At 43.8% G+C, this 27,351-nt stretch overlaps 1 protein-coding gene and 1 long non-coding RNA gene across 3 annotated transcripts in view; one reads left to right on the forward strand and one right to left on the reverse strand.

Moving 5' to 3' along the window:
* LOC135972280 (uncharacterized) overlaps positions 1-27,351 on the reverse strand; it is a 251,559-nt gene that overhangs the window by 158,722 nt on the left and 65,486 nt on the right. The gene's annotated exons all lie outside the window — the stretch shown is intronic.
* LOC135972276 (uncharacterized) lies at positions 8,161-10,609 on the forward strand. The gene is made up of 2 exons (XM_065549697.1): positions 8,161-9,087; positions 10,082-10,609. Exons 1-2 carry the CDS (start codon positions 8,511-8,513, stop codon positions 10,555-10,557), a joined length of 1,053 nt encoding a protein of 350 aa, XP_065405769.1. The 5' UTR covers positions 8,161-8,510; the 3' UTR covers positions 10,558-10,609.

Consider the following 27,351-nt stretch of genomic DNA (forward strand, 5'->3'; position numbering starts at 1 on the left):
TGCTATATGTAATGGTCTTCACACACACACACACACACACACACACACACACACACACAGCTCAACAAAGTGAATATTTAAAATCAAAACTGTAAATTCAATTATGTTATTGTCACTGAAATGCTGGGATACTAAAGGTTAAACCAGAGTGTTCTGGTAGAGATGAGCTGAACATGCCAGCTACTACAACTGATTTAGATTCAGGCCACCGCTTTTAAAGAAGAAACTGGGCCTGGAGTACACTCTAGGGATACCTACTGAAATAGTCACCTCTGATTAACTGACTGCTAAATGTCACCCTTGCCCCACATAAATAAAGCCGGAAAAGCCTTTATCTAGAAACAAAAACCAACTTCAAAGGAAGCAGTTCATAGATGACTGTTGCGGGTATTTAATTGGCACATCACTAGTGACCTTCTGGTTTCATTGTTCTACTGGGTAAATTAAAACAGCAGCATGCCTGCTCAGGGAAATGTTGCTATTCAGCCGTAGATTTGACACCTTTATACTTCAGATTTTTTACAACTAACTAGCACTCTGTTGTTGTGCCACACAAAGTGACATCCAGTGGGGGGGTGGATTCAAAACTCACTAATAAACTGAAAACAATGCTGTTGCCTAACCCCTTCCTTTCATGGTCTTACTACAATCACCAGCATGGTATTTGAATGCTGCATCTCTAAGGCACCAATCAAGATATCTAAACACCCGAAATTAAACCTAAATTTCAATCCACACTAGTGACAAATAGAGGTGGGTGAAATTTTTCCATCAAAACATTATTCTCTGATGGAAAATGCCTATTTGAACAAAGAAAATGTTCATCAAACATTTGCAAGTTTGTCAAATGAAAAAAACAACCCACATTGATTTCATTTCTGTGTGAGACACAAGCCACACACACATACTTTTGGATTTTCCCTTCCTTTTTTCCCCCAAAGGGGGAAAAAATACAAGAAAAGACAACATGGTTCATGGAGTACTTCGAACAAAATGAAATGTTTCAGTTCATTTTGACTTTGTGAAATATACTTAGATTTCTCTATCAGCTCAAGTGATGAAGTACCTTCACCCAACCACTCAACATGGGAGTGGGATGGGTCAAACCAATGTCTGAGATTAACGGGCAAATAGATCCTCAGATGGTAGATACTGGCACAGCTGCATTGACTGCAAGGGAGCTGACACATTATATACAGGCTGAGGATCTCTTGCTAACAGTCTTGGACCACCTAAATTGGACAGGTGAGCTGATACAAGTTAAGCAAATTCATTGGATCCCATTGAGAGAGCTCAGTCTTGGAATACACTTAGCTGATGGGTATCATTTTCCAAGGAAGTCACTCAGGCCCTGATGCAGGTAGGTGCTGCGTTCCCCCGGCTCCCCTGGATTTCAATAGCAGTTGAGTGTGCTCAGCGCCTCACAAGACTGGGTATTCAGTCACCCTAAGACTGTTAAAACAATGGCCAACAGAATGAGGGAAGGGAAGGGAATTTAACCCTTAAAGATGCAACAAGCAAGCGACCAACAACATGCCCACATTAATTCGACCAGCACTATGAAAATAAGTTAAAATAGAATTGTTTAAATTCTGTGAATATGATAATGTAAAGAGACTATAATTAAAAAAAAATGGTCTCTGGCAAAGTGCCAAATCATTAAGATATTTTGAATGCAAGAAAGTATAATTAGACAACAATAAAGGATGCCTGGTGTCACAAATACCCCCAGTTTAGAGTGTAACAAAGATTCTGCTTTGTCTATTGCAGAATGGTCAAACAAAGATGGAAAAGTTACAGTACTAATAACCATAGTGCCAAGTAAACAAATAGATTCAAGGTAGACACAGTGGATTAAAAATATTTGTTTAAGGACAATGTACTGAGGTTGCAGGTAGCACTGCTGGCTGCTGGGAGATGCAGCAGTGAATTGTACTTTAACTCTATCCTAGGCGGGGAATTGACTATGGTGACTCACCCATGGCCATCCAAACTCTAAATGACTAGCTTTATACAGCATATGATTTGGGTGTTTATTGTGCACAATAGGAAGCAGGCTCACTCAGTAGCAGACTATTATTAGGATCAGGCAATGCTGGCTTGTCTGTGCGAAACTAAGAAAAATCACAATTGCAGAAATAACAGATTTAGAGAGCAGTGGATGCTTCATAGAAATCTGGAAAACATATTCAGTTTAGAAATAATCTCACCTACAGTGTGTGTCTTCATATTGTTTGAGTGGAAGAATGAAACACCAGGCGGGTGAGCAATGTTTATTTCAGTGGTACTTCCATACATATGAGGAATAATATTTCAGGTCCAAGTGCCTCCTCTCCCATGGAATAACTGGAGAGTTCATTTTGTTGAGGGAGGGTATTTACTCCTCATGAAATTGGCAGGGGATTCCACAGTGGGAACTCCCAGATCTTACCCAAAACATACCTTCAGAAACACACATGGAATTCCATTCTTCTGGTACCTAGATAAAATAATTAGGAGCACCATAGAAATGCATACACAGATAACAAAACAATCATTCTAATCTGCCATGTGGAACAGAGTCGATGGTTGCCTAAGAATTTTGAAATAGTTACCACATAAATGTAACACTGATTATTTTAAATCAGACTCAAATCCATAGAAAAATTCTACCTACTATTGACATATGTCAGGAACAGATTCTGATATGCTATCTGATCACTTACAGGTATTTTTAGGTATCCAGAGCTCAGCTCAGACTTCAGTTGTTCATTTTTTTATAAACCACCCATCTTTATTTGGAAGCAAATTCCTCTATCATTTCCTTTGGGGGGGGGGAGAGAGAGGGGAAAGGAATATACTTGAGTAATCCTGGAAGACTTCTTAAAAATAAAAATATATTAAGAACTAAAATAACTGCACATAAAACTCTGGAGAGTTACTACACATTATATATAATAAATTATATGAAATAATTGATAGGCAGTTTACTACAGTAACAGGCTCAAAAAGCTACTTTATACTTGGTGTTATTCTCTTTTGATAAGTGAAATCCACTTTGTATGAAAATACGAACATGAAAATTAAAAGAAAACAAGAAATGCACATAGCATCTGCTGAGTTCTAAATATAATGTTGTTTATCCTTTTCAGAAGCACCAAATTGATTTTATAATTGTCTTATTATCTGTAATACAAGATACCAGGATAGGCATCTGGCAGTAATCCTAGTACATGCCTCCTTAAATATAATACAAACTAGAATACAAACAAAGGTGATATTTGCTGGTAAGACCCCATGCATTTTTTATGTAAGGAAAGATGTCTTTTGAAATGACAATAACCCCAGGTTTCTCCAAGTCTTCAAACACACTACCTCAAGTCATCTGCTTCAGAAATAGGAGTGCTTTCCTGACCCCTCAAAACATACTTCGATAAGCATCAGATTGGTTTCCATGCAAGGACCAGGAGTAAAATAAAACAAGCAAACACACAGTTATATGTCCCTGATGCTAGTCTATCCCTCAATTCGCTTTAACCAAACTGTACTTCATTTTCCTTACTGCAAAATGTTTACAGCTGTATCTAGGTGTCAATGTATTTTAATAGCACATTACACTATATTCCTTTAATATTTGTTTGTCTTTCATGATATTTTTGTGCTAATTACATGCTTTATCTCCCTAACAGTCGCAAGCAACATATAGCATGAGAGAGCTGAGGGTGAGAAGGATGTACTTTTTACTCTTTCATGTTTGCTTCCCGGTAAGTCTTGTTTTGGGAGAACAATTTACCTTCAAGATATTCTTCACTGCTAGGCATACAACATTACGCATTTAATGAGAGTGGCCTCTCTCAGAACTCTGCAGCTTCTAACATAACTGATGGGGTTCTACAGAAATTCAGTTAGCAATTTTCCTCATTTAAACTTTTCATTTGGGCTAATGCATACATTTTTCGCATGCTAGTAGCATATTTACTTCACTATTCTGAGAACAGTCCTTGTGCATTCAACCAAGTTATTAGGGAACATAATGTAAGACTATCCCATTGTTGACCTTGCACTCAGCAAGAGCTCATTAGGGCAAAACTGTTTGATTCTGTTCCATTTAGAGGACAATCCAGAATAATTAGCATCTAACAATTCACTACTTTGAGGGCCAGAAATGTGTTATATATTTAAAAGGCTGAGGGCCAGATTGTAAGCCCATTTCTTACCTGTGAGAGTCACTGCTCCACAGAGTGGTTTCATTGACTTAGCCCAGGGGTCAGCAACCTTTCAGAAGTGGTGTGCCGAGTCTTCATTTATTCACTCTAATTTAAGGTTTTGCGTGCCAGTAATACATTTTAACGTTTTTAGGAGGTCTCTCTCTATAAGTCTATATTATATAACTAAACTATTGTTGTATGTAAAGTAAACAAGGTTTTTAAAATGTTTAAGAAGCTTCATTTAAAATTAAATTAAAATGCAGATCTTATCAGTTTAGTGCAGTGGTTCTTAACCTGGGGTGTGTACACCCCCTGGGAGTGCGAAATGCCCTTTCTGGGGGTGTGAGATTTTTTTTAGAAGGTAAATCATCGAAAACACAAATTAAGCACAGGCATGTAAGTACAACTACTTTGTTTCATCAAACCTATGTATTTATTAACATTATACATTTTTAACGATTACTGTAATATACAAACAAAGTTTTTAAGTTTTCAAGTGTTTAAGCTAATTGTAGTGTAATTTTTCATAAGGGGTGTGAGAACATATTTTGAGAACTCCAGACCATCAGCGGGCTGAGCAGGGCCAGGTGTAGTGTATTAAATTGCTCCCCATAGAAATGTGTTACTTACAGTGTACTACTTACCACTGCCAGTCCTGATGCTCTGAGCAGCATAGTAAGGGGACAGGGAACAGGGGTGGTTGGATAGGCGTGGGAGTCCCGGGGGTACTGTCAGGGGTCAGGGGTGTGGATAGGGGTCGGGGCAGTCTGGGGACAGGGAGCAGGGGGGCTTGGATGGGGAGGGTCCGGGGGGTGGACAGGGGTGGGGGATCCCGGGAGGGGGCAGTCAGGGGAAAAGGAGCGAGGGGGGGTTGGATGGGTGGGGGATTCTGAGGAGGGCAGTCAGGGTGTGGGGGGTCCCAGGAGGGGGTGATCAGGGGACAAGGAGGTAAGGGGACAAGTTGGATGGGTCAGAGGTTATGAGGGGGGCACTCAGGGGGCGGGAAGTAGGAGGGGGCGGGCTGTTTGGGGAGGCACAGCCTTCCCTAACAGGGTGTAGTGTATTAAATTTCTCCCTGTAGGAATGTGCTATTTACGGTGTACTACTTATGGCTGCCAGTCCTGGTGCTTTGCAAGTAGCACATTCCAAAGGGGAAAAATTTAGTACACTACACCAGTGAACATAACCCCAGACCAGCGGCTGCCAGCTCCGCTCAGCCCACTGCCGGCCTGGGGTTCCATTCACCCAGGCCAGCAGCGGGCTGAGCGGGGGCGGCAGCTGGGACCCCGGCTGGCAGCAGCGTGGAGTAAAAATTGACTCGTGTGCCGCCTTTGGCATGCATGCCGCAGGTTGCCGACCCCTGACTTAGCCTAAGGAACTGCTCACACTTGTGAGGAAGGGGTCACAGTCTAGCCTTGAATATTTAAGCATCTCTCAAAAATCAAGTCAGCCACAAACAGCTTTAATACTGAAGTTTGAAATAAACAGATGGCATTTGAGGCCGAGGGCCATAACAATATTATGGATAGCAATTGTCCCCTTTTTCCATAAAGATTTTGAAGTGTCAAGGATGTGGACATTTGCAAAGCAATCATAGGTGACCAAGCACTAACTTTTATACGTGGGGAAGTGGTGTGGCTTAGTGAATAGTCTATTGGGTGACTATGGGCAAGTCTGATTTACCTCTCTGTGCCTCAGTTTCCTCACCTGTAAAATGATGAAATACTGACCTCCTTTGTAGAGCACTTTGAGACCTACTGCCAAAAAGTGCTAGATAAGAACTAGGTACTATTATTATATGTGCTATCAAATGACCATGCATCACTCAGATCAGCCTGGCCCGCTGAAAAACAGTCTCATGGCTTATTTGGGAAGGTAGGGCTTACATAAGAAAAGAAGAGAATGTATGACGGCCATACTGGCTCAGAGCAAAGGTCCATCTAGCCCAGTATCCTGTCTTCGACAGTGGCCAATGCCAGGTGCCCCTGAACAGAACAGCTAACCATCAAGTGATCTATCCCCTGTCGCCCATTCCCAGCTTCTGGCAAACAGAGGCCAGGGACACCATCCCTGCCCATCCTGGATAATAGTCATTGATGGACCTATCCTCCATTAACTTATCTAGTTCTTTTTTGAACCCTGTTGTTCTTGATTTCATTTCAAATATCTACTGGATTAAATCTACTGAAAAGAAATTCTACCACTCCTGAAGACATTTATTAACAGAGCAATCTGAAGCTCAGACTTTTTCCATGATTAGTATTTAATTTGATTTTATAATACAATTGGAGATTAAATTAAATAATTTCAGTAATACAATATTACAGAATCCTGGCAGTGAGATTCTGTGGTTAATAGTGCCAGCTCTTTCCTTCTACTAATTCTCAAACTAATGAATGGAATAATAAAGGAGTAGAATAATTTGCTATTCGCACATCCCTAATTATATATTTACATAGAATTTGGAAATTTTGAATGAACGAACCATCAGGCATTATCTCCTCCTCAGCTATTAGGAGATGATGTTCCTGCCAGCTGCAATTTGAAAGGTAATTTGCAATAAGGAATCAGATTCAACCTACAAATGTGTTGAAATGAGTTATTGGTGATTTGTACATACAGCTAAGAGACATGGAAATGACCACACAGGATCCTGATTCTCCTCAGATGAAATTCCACTTCCAGCAATGTGAGAGATGACTCAGGGGATGATTAGGAGTTTTGCTAGAGTTTTGTTAACTTCCACAACAGAAAATGATCTGATTTGTGTAACTCAATGTTTAAAACATAATTTATGTATGCTGAACGCATTCCTTCCTCACCTAGGTACCTGCACTAGCTACAACATAATCTAATATTGAATACATCAGACTTATTGTCATTCATCTCTTTTCTCTTCTTGTGGGTGTTGTGTGACCACATATTTTGTTTGTTTTGTGATTTCTTCATTTGGGCCTGATTCAACTCGCACTTGAGTCAACGATGCCCAGATCCACCTTTAAGCCCAAATATAGGTGCTACTGCATCCACCAAAACCCTGCTCAACCTAACCTGTAAGTGACTAAATTTCTGCTGTGAAAACTCATTTGGCACCTACACTTCTTCCTCTGGGCATGCACACTGCCGCTTCAGGCAGGGGCCCAGACACCCAAGCCCCAGTATGAACCTCAAACCAGGTGATGCTGGGTTCTCAAACTTCATTGCACTGCGACCCCCTTCTGACAAAAAACAAATTACTACACAACACCAGAAGGGAGAACTGAAGCCTGAGCCAGCCCAAACCCCACCACCCTGAGCCGGGGTGTCAAAGTCAAAGCCTTGCTGCCCTAGGCAGTGCGACTTGGGCTTTGGCCCCAGACCCCAGCAAGTCTAACACCAGCCCTGGCAACCCCATTAAAACAGGGTTTTGACCCACAGTTTGAGAACCACTGTTAGAGGTTCCCCTATCTCTGGGTCCTGATCTGCTAGACAAACTCAGCAACTGCACTGGTGCAAGCTTATAGCGAAGACAAGAAAAACTGTATTTTCAACTGCTGGAGCTTATTCTCTTTGCAGGCAGGCATCGGCTCAACCTTGTCTACAGTAGGGGTTTGCACTGGTGCAGCTATGCCCATTGTTCACCTCCAGTTGCTGAAATGAGGGCTAATCTCCAGGATAGACAAAGCCTAAGTGAAACGAATACTGATACTTAGCAGCGAGAGCTATTCAGGGTCACAGGGTACGTCCAGAGTACCCACCGGATCGGCGGGTAGCGATCGATCTATCGGGGATCGATTTATCGCGTCTCATCTAGATGCGATATATGGATCCCCGAACACGCTCCCGTCGACTCCGGAACTCCACCAGGGCGAGCGGCAGTAGCGGAGTTGACGGGGAGCCCGCGGCCGTCGATCCCACACTGTGAGGACGGGAGTTAAGTCTAAATAAGGCCTGGTCTACACTAGGCGTTTATGTCGAAGTTAGCGCCGTTACATCGAATTAACCCTGCACCCGACCACTCTGCGATGCTATTTAGTTCGACATAGAGGTCTCTTTAATTCGACTTCTGTACTCCTCCCCGACGAGGGGAGTAGCGCTAAATTCGACATGGCCATGTCGAATTAGGCTAGGTGTGGATGGAAATCGACGCTAATAGCTCCGGGAGCTATCCCACAGTGCACCACTCTGTTGACGCTCTGGACAGCAGTGCGAGCTCGGATGCTCTGACCAGCCACACAGGAAAAGCCCCGGGAAAATTTGAATTGGAATTCCTTTTCCTGTCTGGCCAGTTTGAATTTCATTTCCTGTCTGGACATCGTGGCGAGCACAGCAGCACTGGCAACGATGCAGAGCTCTCCAGCAGTGATGGCCGTGCAGTCTGTGAATAGAAAGAGGGCCCCAGCATGGACTGATCGGGAAGTCTTGGATCTCATCGCTGTGTGGGGCGATGAGTCCGTGCTTTCCGAGCTGCGATCCAAAAGAAGGAATGCAAAGATCTACGAGAAGATCTCTAAAGCCATGGCAGAGAGAGGATACAGCCGGGATGCAACGCAGTGCCGCGTGAAAATCAAGGAGCTGAGACAAGGCTACCAGAAGACCAAAGAGGCAAACGGACGCTCCGGATCCCATCCCCAGACATCCCGTTTCTACGAGGCACTGCATTCCATCCTCGGTGCGGCCGCCACCACTACCCCACCAGTGACCGTGGACTCTGAGGATGGGATAGTGTCCACGGCCGGTTCCTCGGACATGTTAGGGGACGGGGAAGATGAGGAAGGAGATGAGGAGGGCGAGGCAGTCGGCAGCGCTCACAACGCTGATTTCCCCGACAGCCAGGATCTCTTCATCACCCTTACAGAGATCCCCTACGAAGCGTCCCCAGCCGTTACCCCGGACACAGAATCTGGGGAAGGATCAGCCAGTAAGTGTTGTAAACATCTAAACATTTATTTTTAACAAAACAGGAATATTAACAATTAAAAGAATGGGTTGTTCATGATTAGTGTGCCCTAGGCGCTTAACGGTTTAGTCATGGGCAGTGCAAGTTTTGAAAAAAAATCTAGCAATGTCCGGTTTTCAGTGATTGTCCTGCACAAGCCGCTCTACTGTTTATTCCCTGCTACTGCAGCTACAGTAAAATGCGGTCTATATGTCCGGGGATAGAGCAGTAATCCTCCTGGGACATCTCGATGAAGCTCTCCTGGAGGTAATTTGAAAGCCGTTGCATGAGGTTCCTGGGGAGAGCGGCCTTATTGGGTCCTCCGAAGTACGACACGTTGCCGCGCCACGAGACTATTAAGTACTCGGGAATCATTGCTCTGCACAGCAGGGCGGCATACGGCCCTGGTCTTTGGAGGCTTTCCCGGAGCATTCTCTCTCTGTCGCTCTCAGAGATCCTCATAAGGGTGATGTCGCCCATGGTGACCTGCTTTGAATTAGGTAGGGGAATGTTAGTGTTGGGACTGCTTTCCCGTTCCTTTACAGAACTGTAACTGCTGGTTTGTAGCCACGCGGTGGAGGCGGGAGAGGGGCAGCCGAAAGGGATCGTTCCCGGGGACAGCCGCGAGGGGGTGGGACAGGGGCAGAGTTCCCGCTTGCCGGATTGCTGGCTGCAGGAACTGACATAGCTTTAAATGTGAAATGAGGCCAGTGGTAATATAAAAGTTTTAAACTGCCACAAGTGTACGGCTTACCATGTCTGCCTGCAACAGAAATTCCGTTGTCCTGCCCCGCTTCTCAAATGTGCTGTGCAAGACCCCAGGCACTGAATGCGAAGGCCGAGAATTCGACCTTGTGCTGAGTGTGCATGTGATAGGTGCTGTGCATGGTCTTGTTCACAGAGAAAGACTATGTTCTTTGTTCACAACTACATTTATCTTTCTGAGGAATTCACTCCCTTTTTCCCATTTCCACAGCCCCATCTGCGACTGTCTCACAACCTAGCCTGGAATCACACTCCCAGAGGCTAGCGCGGATTAGGCGTAGGAAGAAGAGGACACGGGAGGACATGTTCTCTGAGCTTATGGCCTGTTCCCAAGCCCAGGCAGCACAGCAGACCCAGTGGCGGGAGAACTTGACCCGAATGCACCAAGCCAACATGGATCGGGAGGAGAGGTGGCGGCAGGAAGACCAGCAGGCGACTCAAACGCTGCTTGCACTACTGAGGGAGCAAACGGATACGCTCCGGCGCCTTGTGGATGTTCTGCAGGAACGGAGGCAGGAGGACAGAGCCCTGCTGCAGTCCATCTCTAACCGCCCTCCCCCGCCACCAAGTCCCATACCCACCTCACCCAAAGTGCAAAGAAGGAGAGGCGGCAGAGTCCCTGCTAACTCTCACTCCACCCCTGCAGAGAGCTCTAATAGCAGAAGGCTCTCATTTCCCAAAATTTGAAAAGTTCTTTCCTTCCCGCCTGACACAAGCCCCCATCCAAGTTTCACCTCCCAATGCCATGTGTAGTTGATAATAAAAAATACGTTTCTGTTAACTACTGTTTCAATCATGTTCTTTTGGAGGAGGAGGGGAAAGGGGGTTGGTAATTGGACAGGACAGTCACCTTTGGCAGGGTACATAGTCGGGGGCAGGCACAGCAGCAGGGCACATACACAGTGCAGTGATGCAGTGACTAGTTACCCTGGTTAGTCTGGGAGGTTGTTTTCATGTTATGTTGGGGGGGGTGGGTTGCTCTGTGACTTTGTGGCGGGGGAGGGCAGTTACAGATCTTAAGCGCCGGTCCTTAGGCAGGATCACAGAGCCACACAGCAGGGGATCTGTAACCGTCCTCCCCCTGCCACAAAGTCACATAGACCCCTCATACACACAGTCCCGATCAGGAGGGGTGACAGGCTCCGTTGAAACAACCATCCCACCGCAGCGGAGCCTGTCAATCCTTGAGTTTAGAAGCTGCATTCGCGTCACTACACTACACCCGCTCCGCACCACAGTCTGCGTCCCAGTTTTAAAAAATTCCCGCGAAAACAGTATTAAAGAAAACGGTGTGCTTTAACAAAGTAGAACTATTTTTATTTCAAAACGTGTGTTGGAAGGGGGGTGAAGGTGGTATGTAACTGGATAGGATAGTCAACATTAACTGGGTAAAGAAACGGGGGCAGGTTTAGCTTCTCAGTACACAAACTTTAAAGTCACAGGTTACCCTGCTCACTCAGGAACTTTGCTTTCAAAGCCTCCCGGATGCACAGCGCTTCCCGCTGGTCTCTTCTAATCGCCCGGCTGTCTGGCTGTGAGTAATCAGCAGCCAGGCTATTTTCCTCAACCTCCCACCCCGCCATAAAGGTCTCCCCCTTGCTCTCACAGAGATTGTGGAGCACACAGCAAGCTGCTATAACAATGGGGATATTGGTTTCGCTGAGATCACAGCGAGTCAGTAAGCTTCTCCATCTCCCCTTGAGACGGCCAAAAGCACACTCCACCACCATTCTGCACTTGCTCAGCCGGTAGTTGAAGAGTTCTTTTTCAGTGTCCAGGGCGCCAGTATAGGGCTTCATGAGCCAGGGCATTAGCGGGTAGGCTGGGTCCCCGAGGATGACTATAGGCATCTCCACATCCCCAACAGTTATTTTGTGGTCTGGGAAGTAAATACTTTGTTGCAGCCGTCTAAACAGACCAGAGTTCCTGAAAACACGAGCGTCATGAACCTTGCCCGGCCATCCCACGTAGATGTTGGTAAAACGTCCCCTGTGGTCCACCAGTGCTTGCAGCACCATGGAAAAGTAGCCCTTTCGGTTAATGTACTGGGTGGCCTGGTGGTCCGGTGCCAGGATAGGGATGTGAGTTCCATCTATGGCCCCACCGCAGTTTGGGAATCCCATCGCTGCGAAGCCATCTATGATCGCCTCCACGTTTCCCAGGGTCACTACCTTTGGCAGCAGTACATCAACGATTGCCTTCGCTACTTGCATCACAACAACCCCCACGGTAGATTTGCCCACCCCAAACTGGTTCGCGACTGACCGGTAGCTGTCTGGCGTTGCAAGCTTCCAGAGGGCTATGGCCACTCGCTTCTGTACACTCAGTGCAGCTCGCAAGCGGGTGTCACTGTGCTTCAGGGCAGGGGACAGCAACTCACAAAGTTCCAGGAAAGTTCCCTTCCGCATGCGAAAGTTTCGCAGCCACTGGGATTCATCCCAGACCTGCAGCACTATGCGGTCCCACCACTCAGTGCTTGTTTCCCATGCCCAGAATCGCCGTTCCACGGCATCAACATGACCCATTGCCACCGTGATGTCCTCGGCGCTGGGTCCCCTGCTTTCTGAGAGGTCTGTGCTACTCTCAGACTTCAGGACATCACCGCGGTGCCGTAGCCTCCTCGCCTGACTTTTCTACATCTGCCTCAGGGAAACCTTTATGATAAGCTACGAGGCATTGAGAGCGGCCACAACTGCAGCGATGGTCGCAGCGTGCTCCATGCTCGCAGTGCTGTGGCGTCCGCGCTGTCAATGACTGGAAAAGTGCGCGAACTGATTTCCCGCCGGCGCTTTCAGGGAGGGAGGGCGGGAGTGATGGACGGATGACGACAGTTACCCAAAAGCACCCTCGACTCATTTTGTTACCCAGAAGGCATTGCCGGCTACACCCAGAATTCCAATGGGCAGAGGGGACTGCGGGAACTGTGGGATAGCTGACCACAGCGCACCGCTTCGAATGTCGACGCTTTCACCGTTAGTGTGGACGCACAAAGTCGAATTACTGTCCTTAGTGTGGACACACACGTTCGACTTTGCAATATCGATTCCAAAAATTCGATGCAAGTATAATCGAACTACTCTCGTAGTGTAGACAAGGCCTAAGATACGTCGACTTCAGCTACGCTATTCCCATAGCTGAAGTTGCGTATCTTACATCGACCCCCCTCCCTAGTGTAGGCCAGCCCTTAGCTTCTCTATATGCTTGTGAGGCTACTGTAATTGACTTGAAAGGTTAGATCTGTAGTTGTTTACAGACATCTCAAAAATTCTGCAAATCGTTATAGACAGAATCAGTGTACAATGAACTGATGCCAAATGACAGAAAACCACCATCAACTGAGCAGCTTGACTTCCAGCCCTGTCAAAAGTACCACGTGAATTTGGTGGCCCTCAAATGAATTCTAAATTGACAGTTTTTCACACTGTCTCCCCCAGTATCTGTCAGAGTTCAAATTGTAACCATCAGTGTTTACTTACAGAAGTTTCTGGATTAAGAGAAAAGAGCCCATTGACTATCACAGCATTAGGGAGTCCTGAGGGGAAATAGTCAGTGTGGAGACTTCAGGATACAGAAATGATTTTATCCCTTAGTGTTATCAAGTGTCTCCATTAATACAGTTAGCTCCCTTGTCAGTACAAGAGCAAAATTAAACTATTCCTCAAAATTAGTTTATATAGAGTAATATTTTATTATATATATAGTGCATTTCAAAGGCTAATTTTATACCACAGTAAATGGGTTTTCATCAGTGAATTTAATCCCCTCATTGGCATTTAAAACAAGTGAGGTTTTTCTATTTCCACAGTCTCCACTGACTTGGTTAAGAAAAGAAAACTTGCTTATTCAAAATGGTAGCAAGCTAAACTGCAGTCTCTCAGTGCTAGATTAACCTTTCCTTTCCCAGTACAGAGGGTATGCACGCCCAGCAGTATGATCTGGCAGTCCACTGAAATGATAAGTGCTGTAAAGCGGCCCCACTCCAGGGACGTAGATAATTCATGAATTTCAGGGTAACAAAAATTGACTCCTGATATTAGGGATTAGCGAGCCTCTTCATACAAAATAAAACGTACCTGATTCTTCAACAAAAATTCAACACAAACCAACCCTTACTGAGGTTTAGAAAGGTCCCCTCGCCCCTCTTTCCATTTACGAATACCTCTGAACTTTTAATTCTGATTGAGACCAGCAGCAGAAGGGCCAGTATGCAGTATCCGAAGTAACCCTAACCTCATGAGATTTCCAGACCAGTTTTGTAAACCAGAGAGGTTTAGCTAACCTTAGGGGAGCTTATCCAAACTCAACCACACATCTGAACCTTTTCAGGCTCACCTGTCAGTGGATAACACCTAGATAATGGGTAACTTATTGTGTGCCTATGATAAAATGTACTCTAATGAAATGGTGGGAGCATTTCACAACTTTATTTTCAAGTTCCTACTGTAATACAGGCTTTGCTTCTACTCCTCTGTGATTGCACAGGAGAACACAATGACCCACTTTTAAAAGCACTTTCTTTGCTCGATGGAGTGCATTCTTCAGTGACAATTCTGTGAGTTCTAGCTGACACTTGGAGGGACGTGTCAGAACCACTCTTTCAAAGAGCAGATTTTCCCCCACTTATTATTGAATTCCCTAAAACTATTGACTCGTGCTGTCCTTGAGATAATAAACTTCTTGTTCCTTGGAAAGCCATCACATATATGCAGCAAACCAAAATTGTATGTTCAACTTACTGTACATTTCGGTCTTTGATGTACACAGAACTATATTCATGCCTCTAGCATTGTGTGCGCATTATCCAGTTTCTTTCCCAGAACACACACAAAAATCTATGGTTGAAAGTAAGAAATAAAATAAAAGACTTATTTTTTGCACTCTGTACACCTCACTGCACAAAATCTCAGTTGCTATATAAAGTGTAAGTTATAGACTGGAGGGGTGAATGAACAGACAGATATAGCTTTATAAATGAACAGCACAGAAGCAGAACCCACAACGGAATCATTAAGCATCCTTTAATTACTGTCTGTGGCAAACGTTGCTGAGCTAATTTGAAGCCACCACAGTGCTCTTGGCAATGGCACTCTTAAATTCATTTTCCAAAAGAAGATCTCAATTTACAGGTTCGAGGACGCAAAAGCAGATAGTTACTCAAAATGTGAAATCTGGGCCCCTAGTCTCCCTAATTCATCCTAATAATTAACACTGAACATATTCAGTTGTGGTCAGGGCATGCTCACTGGATTCCTTGTGTATTTGTTTGCATGCAAATTAGATACAATTTGGTTGTTTTTGCACATTCTATTTTATTGACAGGGAGTCAGCTCTCAGTAAGGGCTTGATCCTGTTTCATTGATATCCCTGGGAATTTTGTCATTGATTTCACTGGGCAGAGGATAAGACCTTAAATGGAGTCAAGGAATAGGGCTTTCGGCTTGTCTGGTTATGTAGACTCTCTCCTCAGACCCTACGCTACCAGCACTCCCAGCTATCTTCAAGACACCACTGACTTCCTGAGGAAACTACAATCCATCGGTGATCTTCCAGAAAACACCATCCTGGCCACTATGGACGTAGAAGCCCTCTACACCAACATTCCACACAAAGATGGACTACAAGCTATCAGGAACAGTATCCCCGATAATGTCACAGCTAACCTGGTGGCTGAACTTTGTGATTTTGTCCTCATCCACAACTATTTCACATTTGGGGACAATATATACCTTCAAGTCAGCGGCACTGCTATGGGTACCCGCATGGCCCCACAATATGCCAACATTTTTATGGCTGACTTAGAACAATGCTTCCTTAGTTCTCGTCCCCTAACGCCCCTACTCTACTTGTGCTACATTGATGACATCTTCATCATCTGGACCCATGGAAAAGAAGCCCTTGAGGAATTTCACCATGATTTCAATAATTTCCATCCCACCATCAACCTCAGCCTAGATCAATCCACACAAGCGGTCCATTTCCTGGACACTACTGTGCTAATAAGCGATGGTCACATAAATACCACCCTATACCGGAAACCTACTGACCGCTACACTTACCTACATGCCTCCAGCTTCCATCCAGGACACACCACACGATCCATTGTCTACAGCCAAGCTCTAAGATATAACCGCATTTGCTCCAATCCCTCAGCTAGAGACAAGCACCTACAAGATCTCTATCAAGCATTTTTAAAACTACAATACCCACCTGCTGAAGTGAAAAAACAGATTGACAGAGCCAGACGAGTACCCAGAAGTCACCTCCTACAAGACAGGCCCAACAAAGAAAATAACAGAACACCACTAGCTGTCACCTTCAGCCCCCAACTAAAACCTCTCCAGCGCATCATCAGAGATCTACAACCTATCCTGAAAGATGATCCTTTACTCTCACAGATCTTGGGAGACAGACCTGTCCTCGCTTACAGACAACCCCCTAACCTAAAGCAAATACTCACCAGCAACCACACATCACTGAACAAAACCACTGACCCAGAAACCTATCCTTGTAACAAAGCCCGATGCCAACTCTGTCCACATATCTATTCAAGTGACATCATCATAGGACCTAATCACATCAGCCATACCATCAGGGGCTCGTTCACCTGCACATCTACCAATGTGATATATGCCATCATGTGCCAGCAATGCCCCTCTGCCATGTACATTGGCCAAACCGGACAGTCTCTACGCAAAAGAATTAATGGATACAAATCTGACATCAGGAATCAAAATATTCAAAAACCAGTGGGAGAACACTTTAACCTGTCTGGTCATTCAGTGACAGACCTGCGGGTGGCTATATTACAACAGAAAAACTTCAAAAACAGACTCCAACGAGAGACTGCTGAGCTGGAATTGATATGCAAACTAGACACAATCAACAAAGGATTGAATAAGGACTGGGAATGGCTGAGCCATTACAAACATTGAATCTATCTCCCCTTGTAAGTATTCTCACACTTCTTATCAAACTGTCTGTACTGGGCTATCTTGATTATCACTTCAAAAGTTTTTTTTCTCTTACTTAATTGGCCTCTCAGAGTTGGTAAGACAACTCCCACCTGTTTATGCTCTCTGTATGTGTGTATATATATATATATATCCTCAATATTTATTCCACTCTGTATGCATCCGAAGAAGTGGGCTGTAGTCCACGAAAGCTTATGCTCTAATAAATTTGTTAGTCTTTAAGGTGCCACAAGTACTCCTGTTCTTTTGACAATACTGCTCAGAAGCATGGAGGGAGGGAGGTGTTGAAGGGAAAGAATTCTGGTCTTCAGTGTGGGCCTTCAAACCTGCACAGAAGGCCTGTGGCTTCTTGTATTACTGCTGCTTCCTTCCATCTTTGGGTATTGCCTTCATGGACTTAGCTCCATGCACACACACTTTGGCTGTGCTACTAACATCCCCTCTTCCTGCTTGGAAGCACGGAGAGCCACGGTGCAGGTCTCTTCTGTGACATGCAAGGGGATAGAGAGCCCCCAGCGTGAGTTTTCTGCTTCTTGGCAGAAAGACAGACATAGGTGTGAACTCCCCTTCCAGACCTGGCCCAAAGAAATGAGGGCTGAAATCCTGAGCCACTGATGTGAGGAGAATTTTGCCACGGACTCAATGGGCCAAGATTACACCCTACGATCTTAGTGAATCAGATACTCAGATACCATCATGGCACAAATGGTTAGATCACATTTGTTTAACAGAGTCATGGATTTTTCAGGCAAAAAGGGATGATTGCCTTTATCTTTGTGTGACCCTCTGTATAACAGGTCATAGACTTTCACTCTATGATTCTGGCATCAAGCCCAATAACTTGTGGTAAACTAGAGCATATTGTGTTTAGGCAGGCAGAACCCATCTCAATTTGCTATGAGCCTAGCTGAACTGGCTATGGTTCAGTCTGCTAAGAGAAAAACCCTTTGGGACCTGCATTGCCTGTTAGGAGAGAAGTCTGGGTTCAGATTCACCAGATTTTATGGCTGAAAGCAGACGTATAAAGAATATTTGCAATTAAAGGTAGAAAACCGGGACATGAATGTTGCACTCTATATCTACTATATTGTACAGTATGTCACTCTGCATTGTACATCCATTTCAAGGCCCATCCCCACTCTACCATCCCTCATTCAGTACCGAGATGAGGATTCCCATCGTTCATCAGCCCATGATGTCAAGCACCTTTGTGTTTTCTCGCCTACTGCCTCTCATGCTTGGGAGGAGCTTCCTATAAATATCCACAAAGCTCCCTCATTATCCTCTTTCACATCCCTCCTTAAAACTCTCCTTTGCTGTGGTACCTACAAATAAAATTGACTACCGTTAGGCTGCTGGTATGCTGTGACCACAGCCTACCTGGCTGACTAATTGTCTCCTTCTTTGTACTTCCCCCATATCTCTATGTAAGATAAGCCCCCAGCCACTGCCTGTGGTGACTCATTGTCAGGTATGCTGCAGCAACCAGTCCCTGAGTAAGGACCAGGTCAGATGACCCCTAGAGACAGCAATTTAGTCCCACAAAAATAGCGAGCCTGTCTGTGCAATGTCACTACTCATTTGGGAACAATATCTCTGCCTCATGGTGGTACAGATCGCCATCAACCTCAGCCTAGATCAATCCACACACATCTACCAATGTGATATATGCCATCATGTGCCAGCAATGCCCCTCTGCCATGTACATTGGCCAAACAGGACAGTCTCTACGCAAAAGAATTAATGGACACAAATCTGACATCAGGAATCAAAATACTCAAAAACCAGTGGGAGAACACTTTAACCTGTCTGGTCATTCAGTGACAGACCTGCGGGTGGCTATATTACAACAGAAAAACTTCAAAAACAGACTCCAACGAGAGACTGCTGAGCTGGAATTGATATGCAAACTAGGCACAATCAACTCCGGTTTGAATAAGGACTGGGAATGGCTGAGCCATTACAAACATTGATTCTATCTCCCCTTGTAAGTATGCTCACACTTCTTATCAAACTGTCTGTACTGGGCTATCTTGATTATCACTTCAAAAGTTTTTTTCTCTTAATTAATTGGCCTCTCAGAGTTGGTAAGACAACTCCCACCTGTTTATGCTCTCTGTATGTGTGTATATATATCTCCTCAATATATGTTCCATTCTATATGCATCCGAAGAAGTGGGCTGTAGTCCACGAAAGCTTATGCTCTAATAAATTTGTTAGTCTCTAAGGTGCCACAAGTACTCCTGTTCTTCTTTTTGCAGATCGCCTCAGGCATCCAGCCTGCTTCTACCTCAGGCATCCAGCCTGCCCTCATGGGTTGACCCTAAACTAGTATCCACCTGAACCAGCTCCAGCCCTGCCTGGAACCCCCTAAATCCCCCTGACAGTCTGTGTCCATCTGTTGTCTCATCTTATACTTCGATTGTAAGCTCTGTGGAGAAGTGACGATAGTTTGTTCTAGGTTTGTACAGCACGTAGCACAATGAGGTGCTGGTCCATGAAAATAATAAAAATACATTAAAAATAATAATTACATCCCTGGTATTTTAACCCCTACTAGCTATTATTGTAGATGTTAGCCTGTTACGAGGCAGAACTTTTTCAAACCCTCTCAATGGAAGAATAAATTGATATTTTATATATTTCTTCTCTCACATGTGTTGGTTTGTTGTAGATTAGATAACACAACTCTCTTGCTTTTCACAAAAAAAAAAAGCTTACAAGATTGATTACACACCTTAGATTGGGCCTCTAATCAACCTAAGCAGGTCTTTAGTGCTTCCTAACTACAAAGCACACAAATAACCCTTAAACTAACACCTTTTAGCAGATTTCCAAAATAATATCCATTTAAGTTATTGAGGTTATTTTGTTCATGCCCCTAACCAAATCCCTTGGGGACTGTGGGTGATGTAGAGTAGCCAATTTGCACACAAGGTTAATTTAGCCCCGGGTTTAACCTTGGGGCAAAGAGATGGTGGTATTCTTCCAAGCTCCCCATTGCCAATCACCCAAATGAGATGCCACACACTAGCTTGTGCAAATATTCTAAATACACATTCACTAGGCTCCCAGAGCTTGTTTCATCATTGGTGGGGCTTCAATCTGTCCATGGGCTCTGCTGGGCTCAATTCTTTTAATTTCACCCGGAAGTCAACAAACAGCAACAGAGGCAGTGGAGCACAGATGAAGTGTTCTGCCCAATTTTCCATCAGTCGCTATTTGTGAATGCTTTTAAAGTGTAGTCCCTACTCCAGCAAGTCCATCCTTGATGTAGGAAAGACATTTGTAACCTTGGTCATGTATACGTCCAAAAGGGAGAGAATGCAACCCCCTTGCCAAGTGTAGGTGTTAGAAAGCATTCCGGTACATCCAGGAGCAACTGGGGATCCGACGAGATCCTCTTCCCCCATCCCCCTCAGGTTGTGAAAATTTGAAACAAATTGCAGGCATATACCCTCAATGAGAGTTCCTGATATAGCGTGCCCTGCAGTTGCTTTGCACCATGCCAGGGCAGCTTTGTGCCTGGTGGGATCAATAGATGGCTTCAGAGCAGAGGCTGCCTGGGAAATGAGCTTCTCCCAGCTACTCTAACCATGTTCCCTTCCTTGTCTGGCTTTGCCCATTTTGTGGGAAGTCACTACCAGTTTAGGGAAGCATGGTCTAGCAGCTAGGGCACTAGCCTAGTATTTGGGAAACCCACATTCAATTCCTGTTTGACCTTAGTCCAAGTGACCTGGGCTATCTATCCCTCAGTTTCCCATTTGTAGTATGGTAATTGTGAAGATGAATACTATAAAGACTGCAAAGAATACTATACTATGGTAACAGGGCTCACATAAGTACCAAAGATAAATAGGTCCTCAATGGAAAGCTTTAGGTAGCTTGCACCACTTTGTTCCTGCTCATGCAGATTCTGCTCCATTCAGGACCTACAACCTGTGTTATACCAGCAGAAGTCAAAGGAAATTGGGTTTTCGTGTTATACATATAAAATCATATTGTGCCAAATTCAGCCCGGATGTAACTTCACTGACTCCAGCGGGGACAAATGTAACTTGCCCCTCTAACACTGATGCTACTAATTCTTCATTTATATCTGATGGCCTTTGTTAATGCCCACACAATATCATTTTTTTGGATAGAGCAGTAATAATATTCTGGAGTCTGTTGGAAAATGATGTTCTAACCATGGGCCACCTGAACCGCAGCATCATTGCAATTCACTCACTGCCACTGTACCTGCACCACGTCTAGTCAATCAATCAGTCCCATTCTTTGGATCTGAAACTGGTCCCAGCGTGGCATATCAGTAGAGCCATTGAGCCTCTACATTGGCTCCTTGTTGCATTTTCAGTTCCCCAAATTGCCCTATTGGCAAATAAATGGCTGCAATTGCCAGTCTAGCAGTGTTTTAACAGAAGCAAAAACACAGTGGTAAAACAATCTTGCTTTGTTTCTCTTTTCTTCCTGACCTGGGCCCCTTTTCTCCACATCTGTGTTGTTCAAATGTTGTGTGAATTCACTGAGAAACAACCACAATAGTGTTACCTCTGAAGCGCTTGGCATTGGCCATTCTTACGTTGTTAAGTCAAAGACTCCACGCTGCATTTCCATTTTGTGTCAAGATCTGGGACACAATATGTCATATCTGAATTCTGAGGTTTAGGTGACACCAAACCTTGATTTTCTGTATTCGCTCGTTCATCCATTTATGCACCAAACAGTGGCAAGCTCCATTTTTGTTTTGAGAAAACAGAAGCTTACGGAGGTCTGTTTGACAGCCTCCTTTGCTGACGCTGCAACTGTATAAACCACATCCCTAGATGCCCAGGTTCCATTTTCACTTTGCAAGAAAGTTGCTTGAAAATTAGATACTCATTTTGACAGCATATGTAGGGAGGAGAAAATCAACACTGTTTCAAATGCAAATGACTGACTTTTCCCACTATTGCTTAGCACTGGAGGTAAATCGATCCCAGGAGGCTCAATCTGTTAATAATTCCTTCATTTGTAATACCCTGCCTCCCTGACACAATGAGTAAATCAAATATACAGCTTTTTGCACCACAGTGATCTCTAAGTAGAAATTAGGTAACAGGACCTGCTCTCTCCAATTTCCATCTCCTTATATCATTCAACCCAACCCAAAAACATCAGCAGAAAGAGTGTGCTAAACATGCTAATAGAATCAAAGTTTCCAATCTATTAAAGAAAATGGCATTGAAGCAATAATAGAAATCTATTCTGCTAAATAGGATACCCAGACATTTTCCATTGCATTCCAACAATGGCATACAAGACATGGCCCAATACATCACCAAGTTTTGTATTAGGATACATTAGCTGAGACATTTGGACCATAAAATACAGAAAATGAAGGGTTTTTTTGTTTCTCCCCAGCCCCACCCCTTCTTTTCTCACACTTTACAAGGTCAACTACAGGTACCTTAAAATGTGTACATTGTATAGAGTCTTTTTTATTGGAGTGGTCTGTACCTCTACAGTACATGACAAAATATGCAAAATGGTATAGATGCAATTTTTTGTGCTATTCTGTGTGCATTTTAAGTCACCTAGAACTTTGAGCAGGCACATAATAAACAAAACCCATTAGCTCTGAAATCTACTTGTGACTGGGTAAAGCAGTCCCAAGGTTGATCAGGTGATTAGCTGTACTGCACCATCTGGAACATCTTCTTAAATAGTAATAAACACCTGCATCATATTAGAATGAGAACCTATTCAAAAAATATCTAGTTATGCATTTTTCCCCAAGTCTGTTTTCCAATTGACAAAGACTTTTTGTTGTTGTTGTAAACACACAATTACAACACACACATCACACTTACCCCCTGGGCTCACTAAAGCACTTGGGGGAAGATTACTGGTTCCCCAGACAGCTCTGCCAATGCACTGTAGTTCTGGACTGCAGCTGCTGTATTATGAGCAGCGGCAGTCAAGGTACTTCTGCATACACACAAAAGGAGATTGGGAAGATATTGCCAAGTTCATTTCTACCCTAATCAAAGGCCCTGATCCTGCTGCTAATATCAAGTGGGAGGACTGCTTCCTCCCCTACCCTCCCTGTGAAGGCCAGTGACTCCAATGGTGCTTCTCTTGAGTGCAGCAGTCTGCCTGCCTGCCAAACTACTGATGTAGGATTGGAGGCAATCCTGGGATTGGTACTGAGCTCTCCAGTAGGGAAAGACTATCATAAAAACATGTGTCAGTCTGATTAATGAACTCTAAATAATGTAAAGCATGATTGTCTTGGCATAGATTTTTGACAATATTTATTGTCCCTCAAATCTCAAACTTCTGTAAATTGTATTCTCTCTCTCTCTTCTCCCCCCAGCCCCATCCCTCCTCTCACTGCTCAGAAACCTTTCCCGCAGCCTGGACACAGCTGAGATTTTGGAATGGTGTTTCTACCATGGCCCATGTGGCTTGTTTATTACATTTAAGAGACAGGTCCTCACTCTTGACTTCAATGGAACTACATGTCTTTGCATTAGCTGAGGGTCTGGCCCTGAAACTTGAACACCTAGCAGCTTCCAGTTTGTAGTTTGGTTCTACCTGCAGATACAGTGACATACATTATGCCATGTTTGATGCTCTGCATGCACAAATACAATTGCATGCATATGTGACACTCTGTACCTCGGGGGAACTCTCTGTAGGGTGACCAGATAGCAACTGTGAAGAAACGGGACAGGGGGTGAGGGGTAATAGGCGCCTATATAAGAAAAAGTCCCCCCAAACAGGACTGTCCCTTTAAAAACAGGAAATCTGGTCACCCTAACATCCTGCACCTGCGTGTTCAGCCTAATAATATGATTGTGTGGTATCCAATGCAAAGTCTGTCATGTCGGGTGTCTTCGGAAGGCTCATGACACACTGAGCATTGTTGTTATAGTAATGTTATAGGTTGTAATTTCATGTATATAGTTATGAGGCTGAAAATGTGTCCTCATGACTTAAAACAAGCCTAGGCAAAACTCTCCAGGAGCAGAGGGGCAGTTCACACCTCATCAGGCCATGTATGGGACAAACCCAGCCCAGCCTCACAGAAACAAAGGACACTGGCCTAGGCAGCAACAAAGGATCTGTTGGACTCTCGAGTGAGTCACCCCCCTTCCCTTGTTCAGTTTTGGACTACGATGAGGTAATGCTTACCTGACTCGGGGGGGGGGGGGGCAAAACCAAGAGGGAAGAAAGAACATGACAAAAGGGAGAGACGTTTGCCATGCTCCTCCTCTCTCTTCCACCTCCATTTACAGACACCACACCAAGTGACTGAAGCACTGATCAAAGGGGAGAGCCTGGCTGAAGGGCAACCAGGCAGCCTGTGGTGAGAAGCATCTCAGTTTCTAAGGGCACTGAAAATGTTAAGATCAGCTTAGAATGAGTTTTGCTTCTATTTCATTTGACCAAATCTGACTTCTTGTGCTCTGACTTATAATCACTTAAAATCTACATTCTGTAGTTAATACATTTGTTTGTTTATTCTACCTGAAGCAGTGCATTTGGTTTGAAGTGTGTCAGAGACTCCCCTTGGGATAACAAGCCTAGTACATATCAATTTTTTTGTTAAATTGACAAACCCATATAAGCTTGCAGCGTCCAGCGGGCAGAACTGGACACTACAAGACGGAGGTTCCTAGGGTTGTGTCTGGGACCGGAGATATTGGCTAGTGTCATTCAGTTGCACAATCCAAGCAGCAGCTTACATGCCAGAGGCTGTGCGTGAACAGCCCAGGAGTGGGGGTTCTCACAGCAGAGCAGGGTAAGGCTGGCTCCCAGAGATGAGGACTGGAGTGACCTAGCAGATCACCAATCCAGAAAACACCAGGGGAATGTCAGAACATACATCTATCTCTGTGCGCCTTAAGGTATGTCCACATTGTGGAGCAATGACAGACATATGCCAAGTGTAGCTTAATGGGGAATATTTTCCCTGGTTCTCAATCAGGTCTTTTATAACATACTGCTAGATATTTCTATTAAAATAAACCCACTGTGTTAGGGATCACATTTTTATCCTACAACAGATCTTACTCTGGGATGTTATATTTCTAATTTGGGGCATAAGAAACAGAGACATCAGCCAGTCTATGTACAAGTTTCAAACTGCTAGCTACAGTAAAATCCCTATGATGCGTAGCTCAGGTTAGAACATGCCTCATAGGATTGTGGGGTTTTTTTTGTTGGTTTGTTTTCAGTTTAAAGGAAAGAAAAACAGACAGGGCTTTGGAGGCACAAAGGAAGCATGACGGCTTGTAAATGTGCCTAGGCTAAACAGAAGGGCCCTGATTTTTTATCTCACACCTGCGTTAGTGTCATAACTCCTTTGGCATCAATTAAATTATTCATCATTTGCACCAGCATAAGTAAGATCAGAACAAATCTGGTGGTCTCTGAGCAGCCAGTAAGAGTAGAGGGAAGAATGACATCTGGAAAACGGAATCTATAAACAAAACCTGTGTAAAATAACTGACAGTCTTTTTTCCTAAATATGTTATTTATACACACATGCCCCTCCCCCCATGCCCACCATTATTTTTCCCTATTCTAAGGTGATATAATAATTACAAACAACGTTAAGGACTTGTCTAGAGAGTAGGATAAAAGCTGTATTTTTAATGTGTGTTAGATAACAAGTTTTATCTAACAGGATTTAAAATTCTAGTCTAGATACATGCTAAGATAGAACTTGTCCTAGTAACTGGCTGAGGTGAACACTAGGGTGTTCAAGTACTGAGAGCTAGATAGAATACTGGCATATTTGAGATGAAGAGAATTTCTATTTTTCTTTTAAGTGGGACATTGCAATAGTTCACCATTTCTCGAATTGGGCTAAAAAGTCAAAATATCAAAACTTTCAGAGAACAAAATGTTGAGAAAAAACTCTTTGTGAATGTCAATGTTGTTTCTTTTGGTTTTTCCAAAGGAAAATTCCACTGAAATCAATCTTTGCCCAAAGAGATTTTCTATTATGATATAACTTCTTTTTCTGATCAGAAAATATTTTGTTTGAATTTTTTTGATGAGCCCTATTATTTATGCATCTGTGTGTGTGTACACACGTTCACTTCGACATGTTAAAATACAACTTGCCTTGATAGATGTTAGATAACACTTGTTAGCCAACATATTTTAAATACACACCTCTTATCCTAGCCCAGAAAAGCACTATCTGGGGCCGATTCCATCCTCAGCCCACATGCATGACTCTTTTTAATGCAAATTACTTTCCTGATTACAATGCAGAAGAGAGGCATGCATACACCTATACTAACATAAGCCCTGATTCAACAGATATTTCCTATTCAGCAAAGCACATAAGCATGTGCTTAAGTACTATTAACTTAAAAGTAAGCAGGCACTTAAGTGCTTTGCTGAATTTGGGCTTGTGATTTATCTGAACAGAAATGAATGAGATGCAGGCTATTTCCCAGAGATTCACGTCCAGCAACCTGAGTGGGTCTCTGGGAGATCTGAGCCAGTAACATCAGCTGGAAATTAATCCACAGCAATTACCTTGCACCTTGTCATCAATATTCTTCTATCATAAATACTAGGGTGCAGGGTGACGATGAGATACCATTGGCTTTATTATTTCAGTGGTTTTCCTATTATTGCATGCACAACTCATGTATAGCACAAAGTAACACGCATTTCTGGAAAATCAGTGTGCGGTTCATTAGCAAATTAAACAAGAAACATTTAGCTCAAAACTTGATTTAATAAATGGAGGTTTCATGTTAATATTAAGCTAAGGGACTTGATACCATCTCATCTTCTGTGGATGTTCTAACAAAGGTGAAAGGTGTGAAAACATATAGGCAGAATCCTCAGCTGGTGCAAATAGACACAGTTCTACAGATATCTACAGATTTAAACCAGCTGAGGATCTGGGTCAAATTAATGTCAGATTAAGGACATTATCCTGCAAATCCTTACCCACATGGCAAGTCCAATTAGAATCAAAAGAAGTACAAAAGTAAGGATGAGTTTCTTCAGGAAGGTCTAGTGGCTAGGACATTGGACAGGGACTCAAGAGACCAGCTCAGACTGTGGTTTGCTGGATGACCTTGGCCAAGACATTTCCTCTGTGATATGGATCTCCTCTGTAAAGTGCTTTGAGATGTCTGGATGAAAATGCTACACATTATTTTAAGTATGGGTTTGTAGGCTTGCATGATTTCTATGACAAACCCTCATTCAGCCTAGGATTACATTTTTAGTAATTCAACATTTCTGGACCAAAATATCTTAACTGAAAGGCTTACTGCAATGAAGGACAGTGTAAGCACTTTTTTTTTTAACAGGACATATTTATGATCTCATATTAGTATTCATCAACTTGCTGCTGGTTAGTTGGTAGCCTCGGAGGATAAAACATCACACTTGATGTTTCTTGTGCTGATGCCGTGAAAAGGGTCAGAATTTTCTTCAAAGTTTCTGCACAAATATATGTACCAAAAATGCAACTGACAAACTAAAA

This window comes from Chrysemys picta, chromosome 6 (genome assembly GCF_011386835.1).
Source record: "Chrysemys picta bellii isolate R12L10 chromosome 6, ASM1138683v2, whole genome shotgun sequence".
In the NCBI taxonomy this organism is placed as follows: domain Eukaryota; kingdom Metazoa; phylum Chordata; order Testudines; family Emydidae; genus Chrysemys; species Chrysemys picta.